At 43.4% G+C, this 18,173-nt stretch overlaps 2 protein-coding genes across 2 annotated transcripts in view; both read left to right on the top strand.

Moving 5' to 3' along the window:
- b4galnt4 (beta-1,4-N-acetyl-galactosaminyltransferase 4) overlaps positions 1 to 2,746 on the top strand; it is a 126,316-nt gene extending 123,570 nt beyond the window's left edge. The window contains exon 22 of the mRNA XM_022754645.1: positions 585 to 2,746. Within this exon, the coding sequence (XP_022610366.1) occupies positions 585 to 699 (115 nt within the window). The 3' untranslated portion in view covers positions 700 to 2,746. The remainder of the gene's footprint in view (positions 1 to 584) is intronic.
- Positions 2,747 to 5,347: 2,601 nt separating this feature from the next.
- abtb2 (ankyrin repeat and BTB domain containing 2) overlaps positions 5,348 to 18,173 on the top strand; it is a 44,004-nt gene continuing 31,178 nt past the window's right edge. Inside the window, exon 1 of the mRNA XM_022754442.1 lies at positions 5,348 to 6,755. Coding sequence (XP_022610163.1) covers positions 5,864 to 6,755 — 892 coding nt within the window. The 5' untranslated portion in view covers positions 5,348 to 5,863. The remainder of the gene's footprint in view (positions 6,756 to 18,173) is intronic.

Raw genomic sequence — 18,173 nt, 5'->3', positions numbered from 1 at the left:
TGTAGGACCCTCATACTGAAAGAGACATAAAATAAATACAAACAACACAACACCACATCTTTGTTGTTGTTTCTCTCTTTGTGGCGGTTTTGTGTCTCTTTGTGGTCATTTAGTGTCTCTGTAGTAATTTTGTGTTTCTTTGTGGCTATTTTGCATCTCTCTGTGATCGTTTTGCATTTCTTTGAAGCCTTTTTGTTCTTTGTGGTTGTTCTGTGTCTCTGTGGGATAGCTCATCTGTCTTTGTAGTATTATCATTAAGTTCTGTGACTTTCAAACAAGACATTGAACAGTCACTTCATACAGTGCCCCGTAGGCCTGTTAAGTAATTCATAGGTCCAGATCAGGTTAATTGATCAATTATATTACTAGGAATAAGTTACTGACAAAATTAAATTAATGTTCTTCATGTACGTAGCTTTAGGCTTTATTGTTTGTTTTCCATCATTCTTCATCCGTTATGACCATGAAAACGGTCTTAAATACCATTCTCCACGGGAATACAAAGTCTTTCATTTAATTTGGTGAACGCTGCAGACACCCTTTAAAACCCAGTTTTAACCCGGTGTGTCTCCCTCTCCATCTAGAGTGTTGCAGAATGGTTTGGAGGTTGAGCGACTACGCTTGAGAAACTTCTTTCACTACTACCACTCCAAACGAGGCATGTGGAACGCCCAAAACAAGAAAACTCCTAAGGGATAGCTGTTCCCTGCTGGTCGGAGGATCCTGAAAACCTACCTGCAGATCCACTGTGTGTGAGAGAGAGAGAGACCTCTGGTAGCTCGCTCCACTGCCTGAACTCTGCCTTTTCTTGAAGCCAGGCTCCTTTTCGGGGATGCCTCTGTTTCGCCAGCGGCCCCTCTTGTATGCTTGTCTGTATGAGGAAACGGAGTCCAAATGTGAACTTTGGAAGCGAGCTGTTTATGCAGACAGATCTGAGTCATCACTTTGCCTCACTGACTGAACTACTGTACAGAGAGAAGAGAGTTATTTTTGTTCTCCTTCTCTCTGCCCTTTTTTTGGCGCAATGTTTTCAGACAGACTGGAAAGCAGCTGTTTTCGTGTGTGTGTTTGTGGGTATGCGTGAGTATGTGCTGTATATATACAAGTGTGTGTGGGTGTGTTGCCGCTTGCGTGTGCTTATGATGACAGGAAGCACCTTTTTCTAACAAGGAGATGAGAAGACAACCTAAGATCTTTTTTTCTAACACGCTCTCACATGGGAGCCTTATAGAATGTGTGACAACATGTTATTCCGATAGATTCAGACATGGTGGCGTAGCTCGAGTAGAGGAACTATGGTTTTGGTAAACACTATTTCTAAATACATCAACTACTACCTGTTGAATATCATTAACCAGTATGACCGAGGTGCTGACGTTTTCCCGATATTTGATATTATGAAACAAAAAGTTTCCTAATCAGAGAAGCCCTTTTCCAAACAGACACTGACAGATGCATCATCTTTACATCTCTTTCTGTCCCTCTCTCTTTTATCTTCAATTCATCTTCAGCGTCATGGTAATCTGTGTATTTGTATCTCTTGAAACGTTATATAGAGCCCTGCTGCTGTTTTGTAATATCAGTTTTACATCCAGATTACTGCTAGCTATCGGTTATGACTTGATTAATTTTGTTTCATTAACTGAAATTTGTTTTTCTGTTAGTTATTTAAAAGGGGGTTTTCATTTGTACAGACGCGCTAATATTTGGGGGTGCTATTTTCTGTTTTAAAACACTGAATTTGTGACTGGTTTACACTTTTAAACTCTACTGACGGTATCCTTCATTCCCTCCACATCTCTAACCTCATTGTCAACTGGAACGTGACACTGTAACAGGAGGGGAGCTGAGGACTACGACAGCTTTCTGACATTTGATTTGAAGTTGTCACACCATTGTTTTTTAAGCATTTTCTGAGCTGAGAATTGCATTTCATATATTAAATTTGGGGGATTAAAACTTTATCTCTCATATTAAAAATACCACGAGACAGGTTAATGCTTCGCTGTTGAAAACGTCGACACTCTTCTTTTAAGCTTGTATAAAGCTCCGGCAGGAGGGGAGAGCAGTTCATGTGTCAGACAGGATGTGGCAAGGCATGGCTGTTTCACAAATGTGTGCCTTTATCAGGGTTTGGCTGCAGGCAGTTTTTAAACTACTCTAATGACAGAAGAGGGCAGGGACAGACAGAAGTACAATGTTATTTATCAGCAGGCTGTAATGTCACTGTAAATTCAGATACACTGTAAAAGAAGGAAATATGGTTCTCTTAAACAGATTACAGATGTGTCAGTCTGTTTGTTATATTACCTTAGAAGCAAGGAGTGGTCTTTGCAAGCCAGTTGCCCCTGTTGGTGAGATAGACAGAGATGGTATAAATGACTACTGAGAGGGAACGGGAGGTGTCATGGAAACTCACTGGCAGCTGCTGTCCAGCGGGACCCCACCTGCTCCCATTAGTTTGGCTGGAGGCCGGGCTGCTAATGCCTCTGTTTATGCAACATGGTACTTATATTGATGGGGAACGGCTGGAGGGCTCAAGACTGGACATATATATGGATGAAAGCTAATGATCTGTTATTGACTATGCGATTGTCAAAAAATGCCCTCCAAGACCCTCTCTTTGCCTCTACAGGAAAAAAAAGGTCTATTCTGTACGTCATTTAACATTGACATGGGATTATTTAAAGAACAAAAGAAACACATTAAATATAAGAATATATATATAAGAAACATAAAAATGAAAAATAGGAATATACATTCCAAGGTAATTTCTGTGAAATTGTTTTGTAGAGAAAAGGTTTTAAGAATGTATTGTACTTTTATTTTGATTTGTTGGGTTTTTGCAAATAAAATTTTATGCTTACGTCCACATCATTTTTCAGATGCGTTTTGATTTTTCAATTTTAGTTGGTCTTACTTATTGTTGTTGCTTTGTAGTGTCAACAACTACAACTGGAAGTAACTCCATTCCCTATCTGACCACAAGGTGGTGCTGCACCCACACAAACACATATACTGTACCCGCAGAGGCACAGTAGTTGAAAGACATAAAACACATTTAAATGATGAAATTAAATACATATTTGCTGCAGGGGTGGGTTGATTCACTGCAGAAAAAAGACACAATGCGTAATGAGTAAACATGAAAAATATTGCCAGAGTTCAAAATCCCCCTGTCACATGCTCACACACACTTGAACCAACACTCTCGAGAGCTTCAGGGATTACTTCCTTTATGCAAATAATTCAACCGTTTGTAATAACGAGTAGTTCACTTTGATTATTTCAGTTAGGTGACGTGATAAAGCTTTTCTCCTCCACGCAACAGGTTGAATCAACCTCAGTGGGTGTGTAAAACACCCATAAAATTCATTATACAGCCTACAACAGCTGAATGTGACTCAAGAACTCCTATTGAAATGTCAAACCTATTTCTTGAGCAATATTTATAACTATGGCCAATTCAGCTAGATTAAGATATATTCAAACTGATTACTGAAAGCACATTTTGACGAGATTTCAACAGACTCTAGTCAATATGATATCATGTGAAAGCCTTGCTGTGAAAGCCTTGCTGTTTTTACTCTGTGGCTGACATCACTATCCAGCTAGTCGTTATAACTTAAACTGATCTAATATAACATTCATTGTGTTTTATGACCAATGCAGAGTGAAAACCAAACATTATGAAACTAACAGTTTGAACCCCAACAGGGCTGATGTGTTTTCAAACCACATTTAATCATTTGCAGAGTTTTTTTGTTTTGATTTGTTGAACCCCCCCCACTAGTGTGTGATATTGCTATGAGTGGTGCGCTGGCTTGACGTATGCCCTGAACATGCACACACACACACACAGACCGTGAGGTAAGCCTTGTCTACACCACAGCTACATGGCAGCTGGATGAGGCAAGTGCTAACCTCCTGTGATCTGCTCTACGCCCTGTGTGTGTGTCTTCTGATCTCATTTAGAGTAGATTTGACTAATAGAGACAAACAGGGGAGGTTAGCTGGACTGAAAGGTTGACTCTGTTTTCAGTTCCCCCAACTAAGTGATTCATAGACCATGATGTGTGAGTGTGTAGGTGGTTGAGAGTCAGTTTTTCCAATTGAAGTACATATACTGCATAATATAGAATGTACGGTAACTCAAAGATCTTCATACGTGCAAGAAAACATTCATTACAGTCACTTTCACAATGTGTTGCAGTCTCACGGGCATGCAGGGTAAGTGCTCTGCCCTAAACCCATTATGTAATAGTGTTGGATTCTTGGGACACACCCTACCTGTCTGTGTGAGTGCAGAGTGATGAAAGGCAAGTAGTCACAGGCTTCTTCAGCATGTTTGTTTTATTTCACCTTAAGCGTGTTACACCACCAAACCAGAAACAACAAACTTGATGAGCCAAACTGTGAAGTTTCGTAAGTGGATTTGCTCACTCTTTGTTTTGAAAGCAAGAGCTGCCACTTTTTTTTTTTAAGGCATTACCTCTTCTGAACTAGTACTGAATGAGCACAAAGTAGAGGACTGGGTACAACCCATATACACCAGTAAACAACTTCTTAGTTGAACATGAAAAAAGAGAAGAAAATTTGATATATATTGCATATACTTATTCACGCCATTACATTGTTTCTATCTTCAGCGCAATCCTAAATAAGCCTTTAAATGCACTTTCAGTGAAAATGCCAAGCCTCAATAGATCAAGGCAAACACTGCTCCACCTCTTACACTATTACCAAGGGCTTTACAAATACAATATGTGTTACAAGCTGCAGGTGAGAGATTAGCTAATGTGTAGGCAGAAAGCCAAGTCCCCTCTGAGTCAACATGAGGAGATAACTAGAGTCTGCTTGGAAGGCCTAAGCTTTTTGGTTCCAGTAAACTAATCAGAGAATTTTGCCCACACTTGTAAATATCCTAATAAAAAAAATACAAAAAATATATTTGTGTATGAATAATTAAACTAATCAAACACTGAAACACAAAGAAACACAAACATTTTAACCACAAAAATAGTAATGGTAATAGCTGAAGTGATATAAAACTTTTGTAATGATGCCGTGTCACTGTGTGAAAAAGTGCGTAATTCGTAGGTCAAAGAAAATACAGCTTAATATAGGTCACACATGTTAACGGAATTTGTTTGATGCTCATTTAGGACAAAACGAAGTTTACTTACTCTCCCAAATTTAGGACAGATTTGGAGCCGTTCTTGATTGGCTGCCGCAAAAGTTGGCTTCTTCTGATTGGTGTTCCGTGCTGCTTCCGTGTTGTCGATCAGTAGCAGTCCCTCCTCTCACACATCTGTAGCCGACTCTCTCCGGCAGGCTGTTTCAGCGAGGCGCCGGGACAGGAGAGCGGTGAGGTAAACTCGGACTTTTCCACGGTTGTTTGCGAAAACGAAACAGTTTCGTTCTGTTGAGCGGTAACACGGGGCTTGTGTCCTTTTTTTCCCTTAAATTAACTCGTGTGGCTGTTTTTAGAGAGCGAGGAGACATTTCGTCGTGTTTTAAAAGACGGCGGACACTGGAGGAAAGTTTAAATCCCTGCGCTGCCCGGGGGAAAGGTGAGACGGGTGCAACTTTCATTTTACTCGCTGCCGAGTTTGCAAACTACAAAATAGGGCGGTTTTGACTATAAACTGTCTGCCAGGATTTACTCCGCTTGTGCAGTTGTGTTATTTCGCTGTCCTACACTGAACTCTGTGAAGCAGCATGTCTGACAAGTGTTGCGCTGTGTAACCAGTTCATCCTGCTCTGCGGGGAGTTTCGACGACTGCTTCAGTGACTTCCAGGTAAACCGCTGGCGAGGTTTGCAGCTCTTTCAAAGCACCCCTGTAAAAGCCGTTTCACCATAATGGCTGGTTTGAGCAATGTCCACATGAAAACCCTGGAGGACCTGACGCTGGACTCGGGCTACGGGGCGGGGGACTCCTGCAAATCCCTTAGCCTGTCCTCCTCCAAGTCAAACTCTCAGGCCTTCATGACGGCCCCTCACCGGGGCAACTGGTGGTACTACTCCGGCTCCATGAACAGCAGGAACAACAGCTGGGACACGGTCAACACTGTCCTCCCCGAAGACCCGGAGGACATCTTCTCCAAGTGTCCCCGCTTACCTGAGCTGGAAGAGTTCCCTTGGACCGAAGAGGAGGTGGCCAAAATACTGCGCAAAGTGGCCGAGAGTGGGAGCATCAAAGGAGGACCTACACCTGTGTTCTCTCCGGAGGCTGTGAGGCGGCTGTCCGCTCTCCTCCGCAGGGCTCTGATCCGCATCTCCCGGGAGGCTCAGCGGCTCAGCGTCATGCACTGCCGCTGCACACGTTTCGAGGTGCAGAGCGCCATGAGGCTGGTGCTGAGCTGGGCCCTGGCCGACCACTGCGTCTCTGCTACGGTCAAGGCTATCTCCATGTACAGTATGAGCGCCGGGGAGCTGCTGAGGAAGGGCAAGTCCGCCCGCTGCGGCCTCTCCTTCTCCGTGGGACGCTTCTTCCGCTGGATGGTGGACACCCGCATCTCCGTGCGCATCCATGAGTACGCGGCTATATGTCTGACTGCATGCACGGAGGCTCTGGTGGAGGAGATAGGAGCCCGAGTGCTGGTAGCCGAGAGGGGTCACTCGGGGCCGGATTCAGGGTCAGGTTGCACCCCAGTGAGTGCAGAGGCGCTGGAGGTGGTGGTGAACAATGACGCTGAGCTGTGGGGAGTCCTGCAGCACTATGAACACCTTATCTGCGGGAAGAACGCCAGTGGTAAATATATTTTCCAGTCCTTTTCAGTGTTTAGTGGCTTTGTGTGTAAATTGTTTGTTTTGCTGAGTAGAAATGGATATCATAATTCACCCCAAAGTTTGTATTTTCTGTCACACACTCTCCTTCCAGAGTGCTGGTCACCACCTTCCATTCCCTCACAGTCCACGTGTGGAAAAGGTGAAATGTGGCCGGCTGTTGGATACAATACATACTTTGTGTCTGAACATTTGATGGATTCGTTGCTAATTTGACTTGACAGAATAGGAAAATAGCGGTGCAGAGGCGTGTGATATGAACAAAGAAAGTATTTTCTCTCTGACCAAGGTTGTACTGGGAGAAATGACTGTTGGATTCTGTGTTGAACAGCTAAATTTGATTTTAACTACTTCACCCTCATTGGTCAGTTGCAAGATTGAGTCCTCACATGTCACTCTTGCTCTGCTGTTGTGATTTGGGATGCACAGAGTCTTTACAGCCCAGGCAGGAGGCTTGTCTGTTGACACAGCTCTATGTTTACACTGACTTCACCTCTCTTTCCCCTGCTGTGTTGGCTGTACTCCTTTAAAATCCCTATCTTTTTTCCTTTTCCTCATCCTGCTATCCCCCTCTCTTCCTGCACTGGACAAATCCCTCTCACCCACCACCATCTTCACATATCTTGAATCTCTCTCCCTCCTCTCTCTTCCAGCTCCAGCTGTGCATCCTGCTCACTGTCCATTTGTCGTCCCCACCCTCACATCCCTCCTCAATCAACTCTCTTTCTCTTGCCTCTTTGTCAAACCCTAGTGGACTCGAAGCGCTCTTTCCGTGGCTGTTTTGGCAGCCCAGTGTTGAATTGATTCATGAGCTTGTGTTGGGACAATGTAACCAGCCTTTGTTTGTGGCCCACTACCAGCTCCCTGGAGCAGAGCTTTTTACTGTAGCACAATGGCCTTTTGTTGTGTGATCGTGCAGCTTAGCCCAATGCAGAGGGGGTGAAAACAAATGCTGGGGAAGCTGGGCACACGAGCCCTCACATCTATGGTCATAGACTTTTACACAACACAGAGAGAGAGGGAGATAAAGAGAGGGAGAGAGGAAATAAGTGCAGGCATTATTACAGGGCCGCAATTAGAAGGCTCACTATTGATCTAGTGTTAAGATGTTATCATCCAGGAGCACCTTACTGTGCAAACATGGCCAGCATGTGAAGAAGAGGTTGATGCTGCCAACTTCCTAAAGGCCTGAGATCAGTCAGCACTTAACACACAGTACTTGCATACATGCATGCACACACTCACTCGCTCACTTACATTTCTTATTATGTGCGGCAGCCACCGGTTTCATCATCCATTTAAGCCTGCAATTGCTGAAGAGAGTGCAGTGCATTGAAGTTCTCTGTTATCTGGCCTTATGCTTGAGTTGGAGCTATTTCATTGCAAAATAAGTTAAAGAGCAGCTTTTGTCCCAGTATTTAACCAGATGTCTTTTGGTTGGTTTTGACTGGCCTATTTTGGTGAGTTCAGTCACTGGTTTTGAGAAAGACCAGTGTGAGTGTGTGTGTGTGTGTAATAACAACAGACCATTATTCTGACCACCCTAGTTTTTTATAGGCCCAAGACTGGGCTGTGCAAGCCACATGCCCCTCTACCACCTTACCACCTGACACCCCACACCCTAAACTGGCTTTCAACCCCCTCCTGCTCCTCCTGCTGAAGTCCCTTTCCCACCACAACCATCAGTGTACACAAAAGCAAAGATCCATTTTCCACTCTCAGACCAGATTCAGATTTGGAGGGTAGGCTGCTGATCATGTAGAAGGGCACAGTCTGATAAATACTCCCTCCCTCCCTCTTGATTTCTCTCAGTTTCTCCAATTCTTTCCTTTTCTCAGGGGCTGGCCCACATCTGGAACTCTTTAAGTCAGAAATGACTTCTACGGCTCCAATAACAATTCTGAAAACTCCCTCCCTCCTGCCCTCTCTTGCTCACTCTCTCTCTTGGCTCTTTTTCTTTTTTTTGCCATTGCGTTCACGTCCACTTCATCTTTATCTGTTTATTTCTTCTGGTCTACAGGGAGTGCATTAGAGGAACTCACTTGTGATGTGCCAGGATCTTATTCATTACTCATGCACACACTTGTACGAGCACGTTCACATACACACAGTCGCTGAAAGCTATTTAGTCTGGTTTGCATGTGTTCAAATGGCTCCACAGTACTGGTTGAACTCACTGCATAGTACCACTATACAGAAGAATCCATTTGTCATTCATTTATCCTCACAAGGAAATAACATGAGCAAGCACTTCCTGGTATCATTTGTATTGATAGTGCTGTAGGGCATTTTAAAGTACAGAATAGTAGCTGTACTAATGGACAGTGGAAGTGGTTATGAAATCATTGATCTGTACGACTGGCACACACACGTCCGTTGAAGAACCTCTGTTAAAATAAAGATCAATTTGAGTTTTTGTGGAATGTTTGAAATGTCTTAGACTTTGTTGATTCTGTATTTGTTTCCTACCTGACCTGCTGTACCAGTAACCAAATCGTTAGATATGCTTAGATACACTAGTCCTTGACCGTGCTTTTAACTTTCTCAGAGGCTCCATTCAGGCATCGCAGGAGCCAGTAGTGAAAGATTGTGTTTGTAGAGGGCTGATTTAGCAGCTTGAATGTGAACAACTGTATGAACCTGAAGCAGGGACTAGTTGAAAGAGAGCATTCATGCTCAGCAAAATTTACCTGGATAGATAAACTCTGATTTGGTCCAGTACTAACAAAAAAACTAAGTTGAGTTTTTCTGCTCCAGGTCTGTAAAGGTAGTAAAAAGGGCAATGAGTAATGGGTTTTGAGTGCCCTGAGAGAACAGGGCATATGATTTGCTGCTCAGTATTTCCCTAAATATGTATTTAGCCCAGAAAGAGGCGTGGGAACGGTGGGCAGAAAGATGCAGGGAGAGCGGCCCAGCACTGTGGTCACACAGATGGGGAAACCAGCACTCTGAAAATACTCTCCCCGCTCCACAAATCTGGAGCGGGATCAAATGCAGTTTTGGAAAACATATCAGGACATTATGGGGAAATAGACTTAAGTTCATCCTTGTGTGATGCATGTGTGTTCAGCACGCAGCACATTTGCCCAGGCATTAATAACGAGCCTGTGTTTGGCCTGAATAACTGCACAGATGAATTTAGGTTAACCTTGTGAGCACTGTCACCAGCCCAGTGTGTAAAGAGTTAAGACCGTAAGTCATATAGCTTTAGTGGATAATATGGGTTAATCCATTCCAAAACACTACAATTTATGTTTGGGTGAGAGTGTAATGTGCGTGTGCATGTACCACCTCAGGCTACACACACGCACACACGCACACACTGATGGTCCATTTCACTGTTTGCACTGGCTTCTTGTCCTGTCCCAGCTGTGAAAACACTAACCCATTAGAGTGCTGGTGTGCACATGTGTTTCAGTGTGCTCATCTGTGGGTGCTTCAATGTACTTGTGTGGGTATAGACTATTCCTGGAAAACCATGAGTAATGCTTTCATAGATATGACACCACAAATTATTTGTCTGGCTATTACATGGATTCAGGATCCAGTTGATTTCACATCCTTTGACACAGGAAATTTATTTTGTGAAGTTGATTAATTAACAAAATCAAATAACCGTCTTAGCAGATTGTGCAGCCTGTCTCTACTTGCTTCTCTCTTCTTTGAAACTTTAGTCATTATTTTGAACTCCTGCCACACTCCCCCCTGTTTCATTACAGCAGCATGAGTCATGTGTCTTAACACTGTTTACAGTAAAGCACTGATAAGGAGGAAGCAAAAAAAGATCGGGATGACAGATGCTCAAGGGAAAAAGGGGCAATGGACATAAATAGAGACAAAACGACAGCAAACTTGAAAGCATTCGTGCCTTTGCATCTTGAGTTAGTCTTTCTAATCACATTCCTGGAGAGTAGTGGTCGAGTATTTATACTGTCCAGAGAGAACTGTGGAGTTAAGATTGCTTATTTGGCTTGTTTAAATTGGAAAATGTGCAGCCAGCGTGTCACATGCATTACCACAGAGTCCTGGCGGCGGTTCTCGAGGGAATCTGTCCTGCACGTTGGGTTGGGGTTACAGCTGATGAGGGAAGCAGGAAGACTGGCTGGAAGATGGCTGGAATCTTGGACCATGACAGCTCAGTGGATTGCCTGGATGGTAGCAATGGCTTTGTTGAAAGGAACAACTGTGCATCACATCATTCCAATGTGAAGTCTGGCTTAGAGACAGCACCGCCACATGCACCTGTGTTGGAGTCTAAAATGATATTGAAATCTGAGTGTTGGGTGTCAAAGGTTGAAGGTCAGTGGTAGTTATACTAGTGAGGGCAAGGGTTCCTCGATAGAAAAATATGCAAGATTGAGGACTTAAAGAAAGTGTTGCCATTTTTGCCATGAAGCCAATGGCCATACAGTTGTCGGTTGGATTTGCAATCATATAGAAATCATCAGTAGCATTTAAATGCTATTTTGCTACACATGCTACAAATTTATTTGGTCACGTATATACTTTTATGTACAGATAAAAGGATGCATTTACCTGTATTGAAATGAGGAAAAAACATACACACATGCACCATGGGCCTGGACAGGTTTTAAACTTTGCATGCTGGTATTCATGAAACCCAGGACAAATTACTTGTATGATAGTGCTGTTAGCTGGAAGGTCAGATTTCCTGAGGCCAGCTTCTTAAACCTTGAATTGGAAATGGAGATTAAGGAGATCACTTCGTTTTTGAGGATGACTGAAACAAAGTACATGGTGAGGCCATCACTGCTTATGCTTCCTTGGATAATATTGGCCTTGGTTGCCACAGGTTACCAAATTTATTTATTTTTTTTTTGTCCATCTTGCCCACTTAATCAGTAGCTATAGCAACACCAGCCAAAAAGGAAAAAAAAAAGAGGTAGGATGGCAACACGACCGATAATGACTCAACACTGGGTTTAATAAGTGAGACTAAAGCTGTAGTGTGAGAGAAAATGCTGTTTAACTTTACAGCCTAGACAGAGTGATGAAGAGGATATCAGGGTCTTAAGACTTAAACATAAGATTTAGCTCCTGCAGCTCGTATTTCTGTTCCCCCACTGACGCATGCTGCTGGAGAAGTCAGGCCTGTCTGACCTTTACATAACATTGGAGCAGACATGACACCAAAATGGCTTGTGCAAGTTTTAAGTGTTGTTAACTGAATAAACATCCTCCTGAGGCAGAGATAAATTTGCTGACATGAAAGTAAAAAAAAATAAAAGCTTGTTTTGTAAATATACCTGATGAATCACATATAGAAAAGACAGACATTTTTTGAAACTGTCTTTCTGAAAATGTATCTGACCTGATGAAGTGTAATATTCAGTACAATGTAAACTGTAACTGTGACAAAAAATGCAAAAAAATACAGGATGCATAATAAGCTGCTTTGCTTGAGTAAAAAGACTTTTATTGTAACCACCCCAGACATGAACGAAGTACAGTCAGTCTGTTATTGCTCCAAAACACTATCCATCTCACAGCTCCACCACCCTCTCACTCAGCTATTTAACTTTGGAGATGGCTTGATTAAGTGTCACAAACTATGGTTTACAAAGAAAAAGATGCACAGTGCTCCATTCAGTCTTTTAATGTGCCTGTTTCTGCGGCAGTGCAGATCAGTTCCGCCTTGCTTTCAAACATTTGTACAGATTTCACTAAGAGTAAACTTTGACTAACTCCCCGAGTCTGTGTCAGACCGCAAAACCCCACAAAAATCATCATCTTACCCTTGACAAATCAATGCCAACCATCACAGTTCTAATTGTTAATAAGCATTCGCTGGCATGCATCACTGTGTGCTCCAGCAAAACTGAAGCCAGTTAGTACAGTCGATACAGAACAATCCTGTGGCTGAATTGGTTGTAATATTTAATTACACACAAACAGATCAGATGGGCAGACTGGTGTTGGGGGGGGGGGTGTAGAGAGAGAGAGGGCGTAGATTGAGACCAGGGAGTGTGTAGTTTAAGTGGAAACAGATTTGTCTGACCAGGGATTGGATATAATAACCCCTTGCTGTGTTCTCTGGTGAAATCTGTTGGAGTCATACAGACTTGGCTGGATGGAGCCATGGAGAGATAGAAAGCGTTTGAGGGAAAGATGGAGCTTCAATCCCACATATCCTCTCTGATTGGGATCTATGTAGCCATGTTGGCCAGAGCCAGATCTCTGCAGCTGAAGTACAGTTTGTGTGTGTGTGTGTGTGTGTAGAATTGCTCCTGTGTATGCATGTATGTGTGCCAAAGGAGGGCCTGTGATCGTTTCCCTTAGTCGACATTGAAAAAAAAAAAAAAGGACACAGCTTCTTTTGGATGTTCCTCAGCCAAACTAGGAAAGTGATGATTTTTTTTTCTTTTTCCTTTCAAGTTTAAACTGTTGTTTTTGTAAACGGGCTGAAAGAGGGAGCTTTTTGTGACGCTGTCAGTAACCCCTTTGTCCAGTGGAGTCAGAGCAGCAGTGTGTGGAGGCTGAGAAGCTGAGATATATTGCACTGGAAAAGCAAACACACTTGTCTGAAGATACTCTGTTTTATGCACAAATCCCTCCTCCTCTGTTCACCTTTTTTTTTTTTCAGGAATATATACACCCAATGACATCTATTTACATATACATAATATATGATGACATTAAAATCTCATAATCAAGATGGACATGAAGGAAGAGATGGAAATGTTGCATTTTTCTATTCGCCATTTTAACCATTTATCTTACTGTCACTGGACATACACAACAAACAGCAACCAAAAACACTTCACACGTCTTGAAAATTCATTGGTACACTATCCCTTGTACACAAACACAAACAAACACACACACAGATAGTGCAGACAAAGAGAGGAAGATGATTTCAGTTTAGACTTGCATGACTACTAAGGTTGTGAGTGTACAGAGAGTGGAGTAAGCAAACACTGACACCAGACAGAGATACTCTGTTAAGGACTTCCATTCCTGCTTCTTTACTGGTGATTACCTCCCAAGTCGGTTTTAGAGCCAAAAATCCTTTAAAGTAGGAATAACTGCAGTCCTTCATACCTGCTCCTTACAATCAGGAGCTGCCTCACAGACCATCTTCAACAGGTTGAGCAATAGTTTACAGCTTGCATGATGTTTGAGGCAGTTTCTCCAACACCCCAAACAGCCGGCCAATTTTCCGGAGGGAGAAGGGAGAAGTTGGATAGAGAGGGAAAGAGAGTGAAAAAGAAAAAGAAGGAGAATGGAAAAGTAACAGCAGATTTTATGAAAAGCTTGTTGGTGAGTGTGCCAGGTTCAATCGGCATAGTGCCCTTCCTGACAGGTTAACTGAGGTGTGTGTGTGTGTGTGTGTGTGTGTGTGTGTGTGTGTGTGTACGTGTACATGTACATGTGCTTTGATGTTGTGCTGTGTCTCATCTCCATCTCTATTCTGTAACACTGATGGTATCTGTGCTTTTGAAAAGGACTGCAGCGTGCGTATGTGCATGCTTGTGTGTGTGTGTTGGCCTGGATTTGTCAGCAAGCTTGATTGAGGGCTGATTGAGTGACAGTAAACAGAGACATCCATGGAGATTTGATGGAGATGGAGATGTGGGGTGTCTAGTCCTGTTTGACTAAACCCAGAAAGAAGTAGCTCTCTTTGGAATGAAAGCATAAGGCTGAGAGTGCTTTGCTTTTTCTTACTTGAAATGTCCACTGACTTTCCAGTGACAGGAATGAAGGCAACGTGTTCCCAATTAGTTTTCATTGCTACTATGAGCAGGGATAATGCTCATTACCTCTCTCTCCTCCTCTTCCTCTCACCACCCACCCCTCTCTCTCGATTGTCTCGCCTCTCCTCGTCAGACGCTGGAATGTGTTTGTTTGCGCGTCAAGCCTGCAGCTTCGTCAGCAACAACACACACGTAAACATTGAGGCACAGTGGCTTGATCTCTTTTTGCCCACATCACAGGAATACGTCAGCCCCCCCCCCCCCCCCCCCACCAAAAAAAAAAAACTGCTATGGATTGAAGTCATTTAACGTCACTGTGATTTGAGAGTGTTTCTCTTGTTATGCTCCATCAAACCTGGTAACACCACACAAGGCTCCTCCATTGTCCTTTTGACTCTCTACTTTTTATCTGTCTTTCCAGTGTTGTTTGTGGTTGCTCTTAACACACATTGACTGCAATCGCTGGCTCTAGTCCTCACATTTATATCTTTATCTCTTTACTCTCTCCTTTTTTCTGCTTCTCTGCCACAACACCCAGCATGCATTTCAATTTTATTTTCCAAAGCTTTTCCATTCGCAACCCTGTAACCAGTGCCATCTCCTAAAAACATCACCTGTTGGGTCAAGGTCATCCAGATAGACACGTGGTGATTAACACAGCCACAGCAGCGCACACAGCATATTTAAACCCAAAACCATGTACAGTAAGGCTTCCTGGAAGTCCCTCGTGGTTAGTGGAGGGAAGGAGCACATTTAGAGCAGGGCCATATGGAGAACACATGTGGGCACAGGAAAACAGACTCTGTCAAGACAGGACACCCTTGGCCGTAGCCTTTAGTCTCCTTCTTTCGATAAGATCTGCAGAGCACATCCACCACATGTGGACTTCTCCCTGGGACCAAAGCAAACAGTTTGTAGCTCATAGATAACCAAAAGAAGATGTGTATTTTCAAGGAAAGTTAGTAACCAAGCGTATTGGTTGAGGTAGAGGTGTGACTTTTAGAATCCCTGCCACATGCTGTGATTTAAGAGGTTAGGTCTGCATAAACATATAAAGGTTCAGATGATGTTTAGGGGACGCAGACAGGGCCGGAACTGTCATCATCAGGTTGCCCTGTATTTTTGCTGCAAATTTGTGAGGCTCCTTATCACACAATCACCATGTCTGTGTGTTTCCTTTGAAAATGCTGGGGAGTATGTCTGGACTTGTGTCTATGTTTGTGTGGCGGGGAAAACTTACAGCTTGACTGCCCACGTGTATGGGCTGATGCGATAATCAAACCCTGACCCGACACTTTGTTTGTGTTACTGTGTGTCTCTAGAGGATATGTCTCTTTGGGTATGATCCCACTAATTTGGGCTACATCTGTGTATAACTGTGTGCATGTGTGGACCCATGTCTTATGAGGGAATTAGAGGAGTCTGTCCATTCATCTACATCTTCTGTGTGTGTCTCTCTCTCTCTGCTGGCCATCCCCTCTCTGCCTCTGTCTATCTGTGTTGTGTTGGCCATCTGTGTGTCACTGCAGGGTCACAGACAGTGCTGGACAGAATACAGTCAAGCGATGGTAGCCAAGTTTCCTCTCCCAGCACTGAGATAATCTGCCTATTGAGCATAATAGGGGTGGAGGGAGAAGTTAGAGGAGGGAATGGGGTGGTGTGTGGTGGAATGTCACACTGATGAAAGGACGCCTTCTTTGAGCACGTTCTGAGAAATGGAATTTCCTTTGGTTCATCTTGTGTCAAACAGGATGTGAAGATGATGCTTCTCTTCAAAAGATGGATGCACGTTTTGCAAGTGTGTCTCGTGTCTGTCAGTACATAATGTGTGACTATGAATTGGACTATTAATATCTCGAGTGACTTCTTGTTGGTAAGTGTGCCTCTGCATATGCAGAGGAGTGGAGACTGCAGAGGAAGTCAGTCAGACAGCAGTTAAACAGAGCACGGCTTAAGCCATGCACAGAGCACCCCTCAGTGCTTTCCCCCTCTTCTCCACCTCAAAAAGCAAAACGCTGCCTCTAAAAACAGTCATAATGCCAACACGATCATCAGCTTATCAAATCTGATTCTGTTTAACTCCATGTAAACCCAATGGGATTATTAAACATGTTAGGATTAGACATTTGTTCCACCCGTGTGCCCTGTAGACACAAGTGTGACTAATTTCAGCTCTATTGAACAAGCATTCTCATTATTTTCCATGTGTTAAACATTAGGTAACAGTCCATACAGTGCACATACTGTACATACATGTGTCGACGTGTCAGTGCCCTGGCCTTTTGGTGCTTCTGTTAAAAGGCATTGTAAAGGCACTCTCAAAGCCAGCCTGACAGTAGTTAAATATATAATGTATATCTAAGACCCAGCCAAGCATTCACTCTGACAGGTCAAGAGGGAGGAAGCTGTGAAGCGGGAGAGGTCAACACACCTTTCTGTTATTAACTAAACACACCAAGAATATCATTCTTTGTCTATAGTTAATAGCCTGCTTTGGGCAGGAAAGTCCTCGACCCATTGAAGGAGCCTTTCAGCAATCCAGTCAGGTGCTAAGAAGGGGTGTGTGTGTCTGCATGATGGGGCTGAAAGGGGCAGATGTGTCAAGAGTTTAAGGTGAATGAGGGGGAGGGGGCATCAGCCTGAGGGTCAGTAAGTCATAAATACTAAATAAACACCCACCCAGCAGGTCAGCTGAGTGCCAGCTAAACTGTGGAGCGAACGCAGCTTTCATTTCATCGAGTTGGTTTCATACAAACATTTTGACAGAGTTGTTTTATTTAGTTACGCCGAAGGGCTTTGCTTTGACACAAGGGCTGCAGATAGGATCCAAAGCACAGGCAGCCTGATGTCAGGAGAACAATGGGGCAAGTTAACAGAGAGGCAAGCCCACACGTGAAAACGCAGGAAGGATATGTCTTGATGTGTCTCTGTGTCTGTGATAACATTGTCTCTCAATGGCAGTGTCTGAATAGACAAAGATAAAAAACACACACACAGAGCAGCACTTGCATTCGAACACACAAAAAAACTCAAAAATCACTTGAGATAGAGACACAGACTGATAAGCGGCAAACAGACAGACAAAGATTGAAAGGAATTTACACTATCTTGCAGTGGGCTTCTCCCCTAGATGCAGATGTGACAACTAGTGTTCCCTTAAACTCATTAGGATGTCTGTGTGATGTCTGCTGTGGGTGAGAGAAAAAAAAGAGGAGTGGAAAACAGATTCTTGACATCCATCTTGGATGGGTAGCTATCATCTCTAGCCCCATGCTGGCAGAGACAAACTTTATTGGGGGCCCCCTATTCTTGTCCTGACCCTGTGGAAACCTCCCAAGATCTCCAACTCTTTTGCTGCTCCCTGTGTTCCAAGTCTTGAAATGCCATCATCATCTCCTGCAGAGGGGAGCACTAGGACACCAATAACATAATATTTTGCATGTGTGTCCGTGAGACTGTGAGTGGGTGAATGGCAGATGTTTGCATGTCTCTATGCATGCATTTGCATATGAATTCCTAACCACAGTTGGATAGAGAAGAGATAGAGGCCCCGATTTCAAAACGGTTTAAACGGTTGAAACATTATGGAGTTTTACAAGGTGTGGCACCCTGTACTGTTAAGTTAACAACTTTTCCAGCAGAGGAGAGGAGAGTAGTATTATTAAAGC

The sequence above is a fragment of the Seriola dumerili genome, unplaced genomic scaffold, assembly GCF_002260705.1.
Source record: "Seriola dumerili isolate Sdu_G_001 unplaced genomic scaffold, Sdu_1.0 BDQW01000219.1, whole genome shotgun sequence".
Lineage (NCBI taxonomy): Eukaryota > Metazoa > Chordata > Actinopteri > Carangiformes > Carangidae > Seriola > Seriola dumerili.
This window is presented reverse-complemented; position numbering and strand designations above follow the sequence as displayed.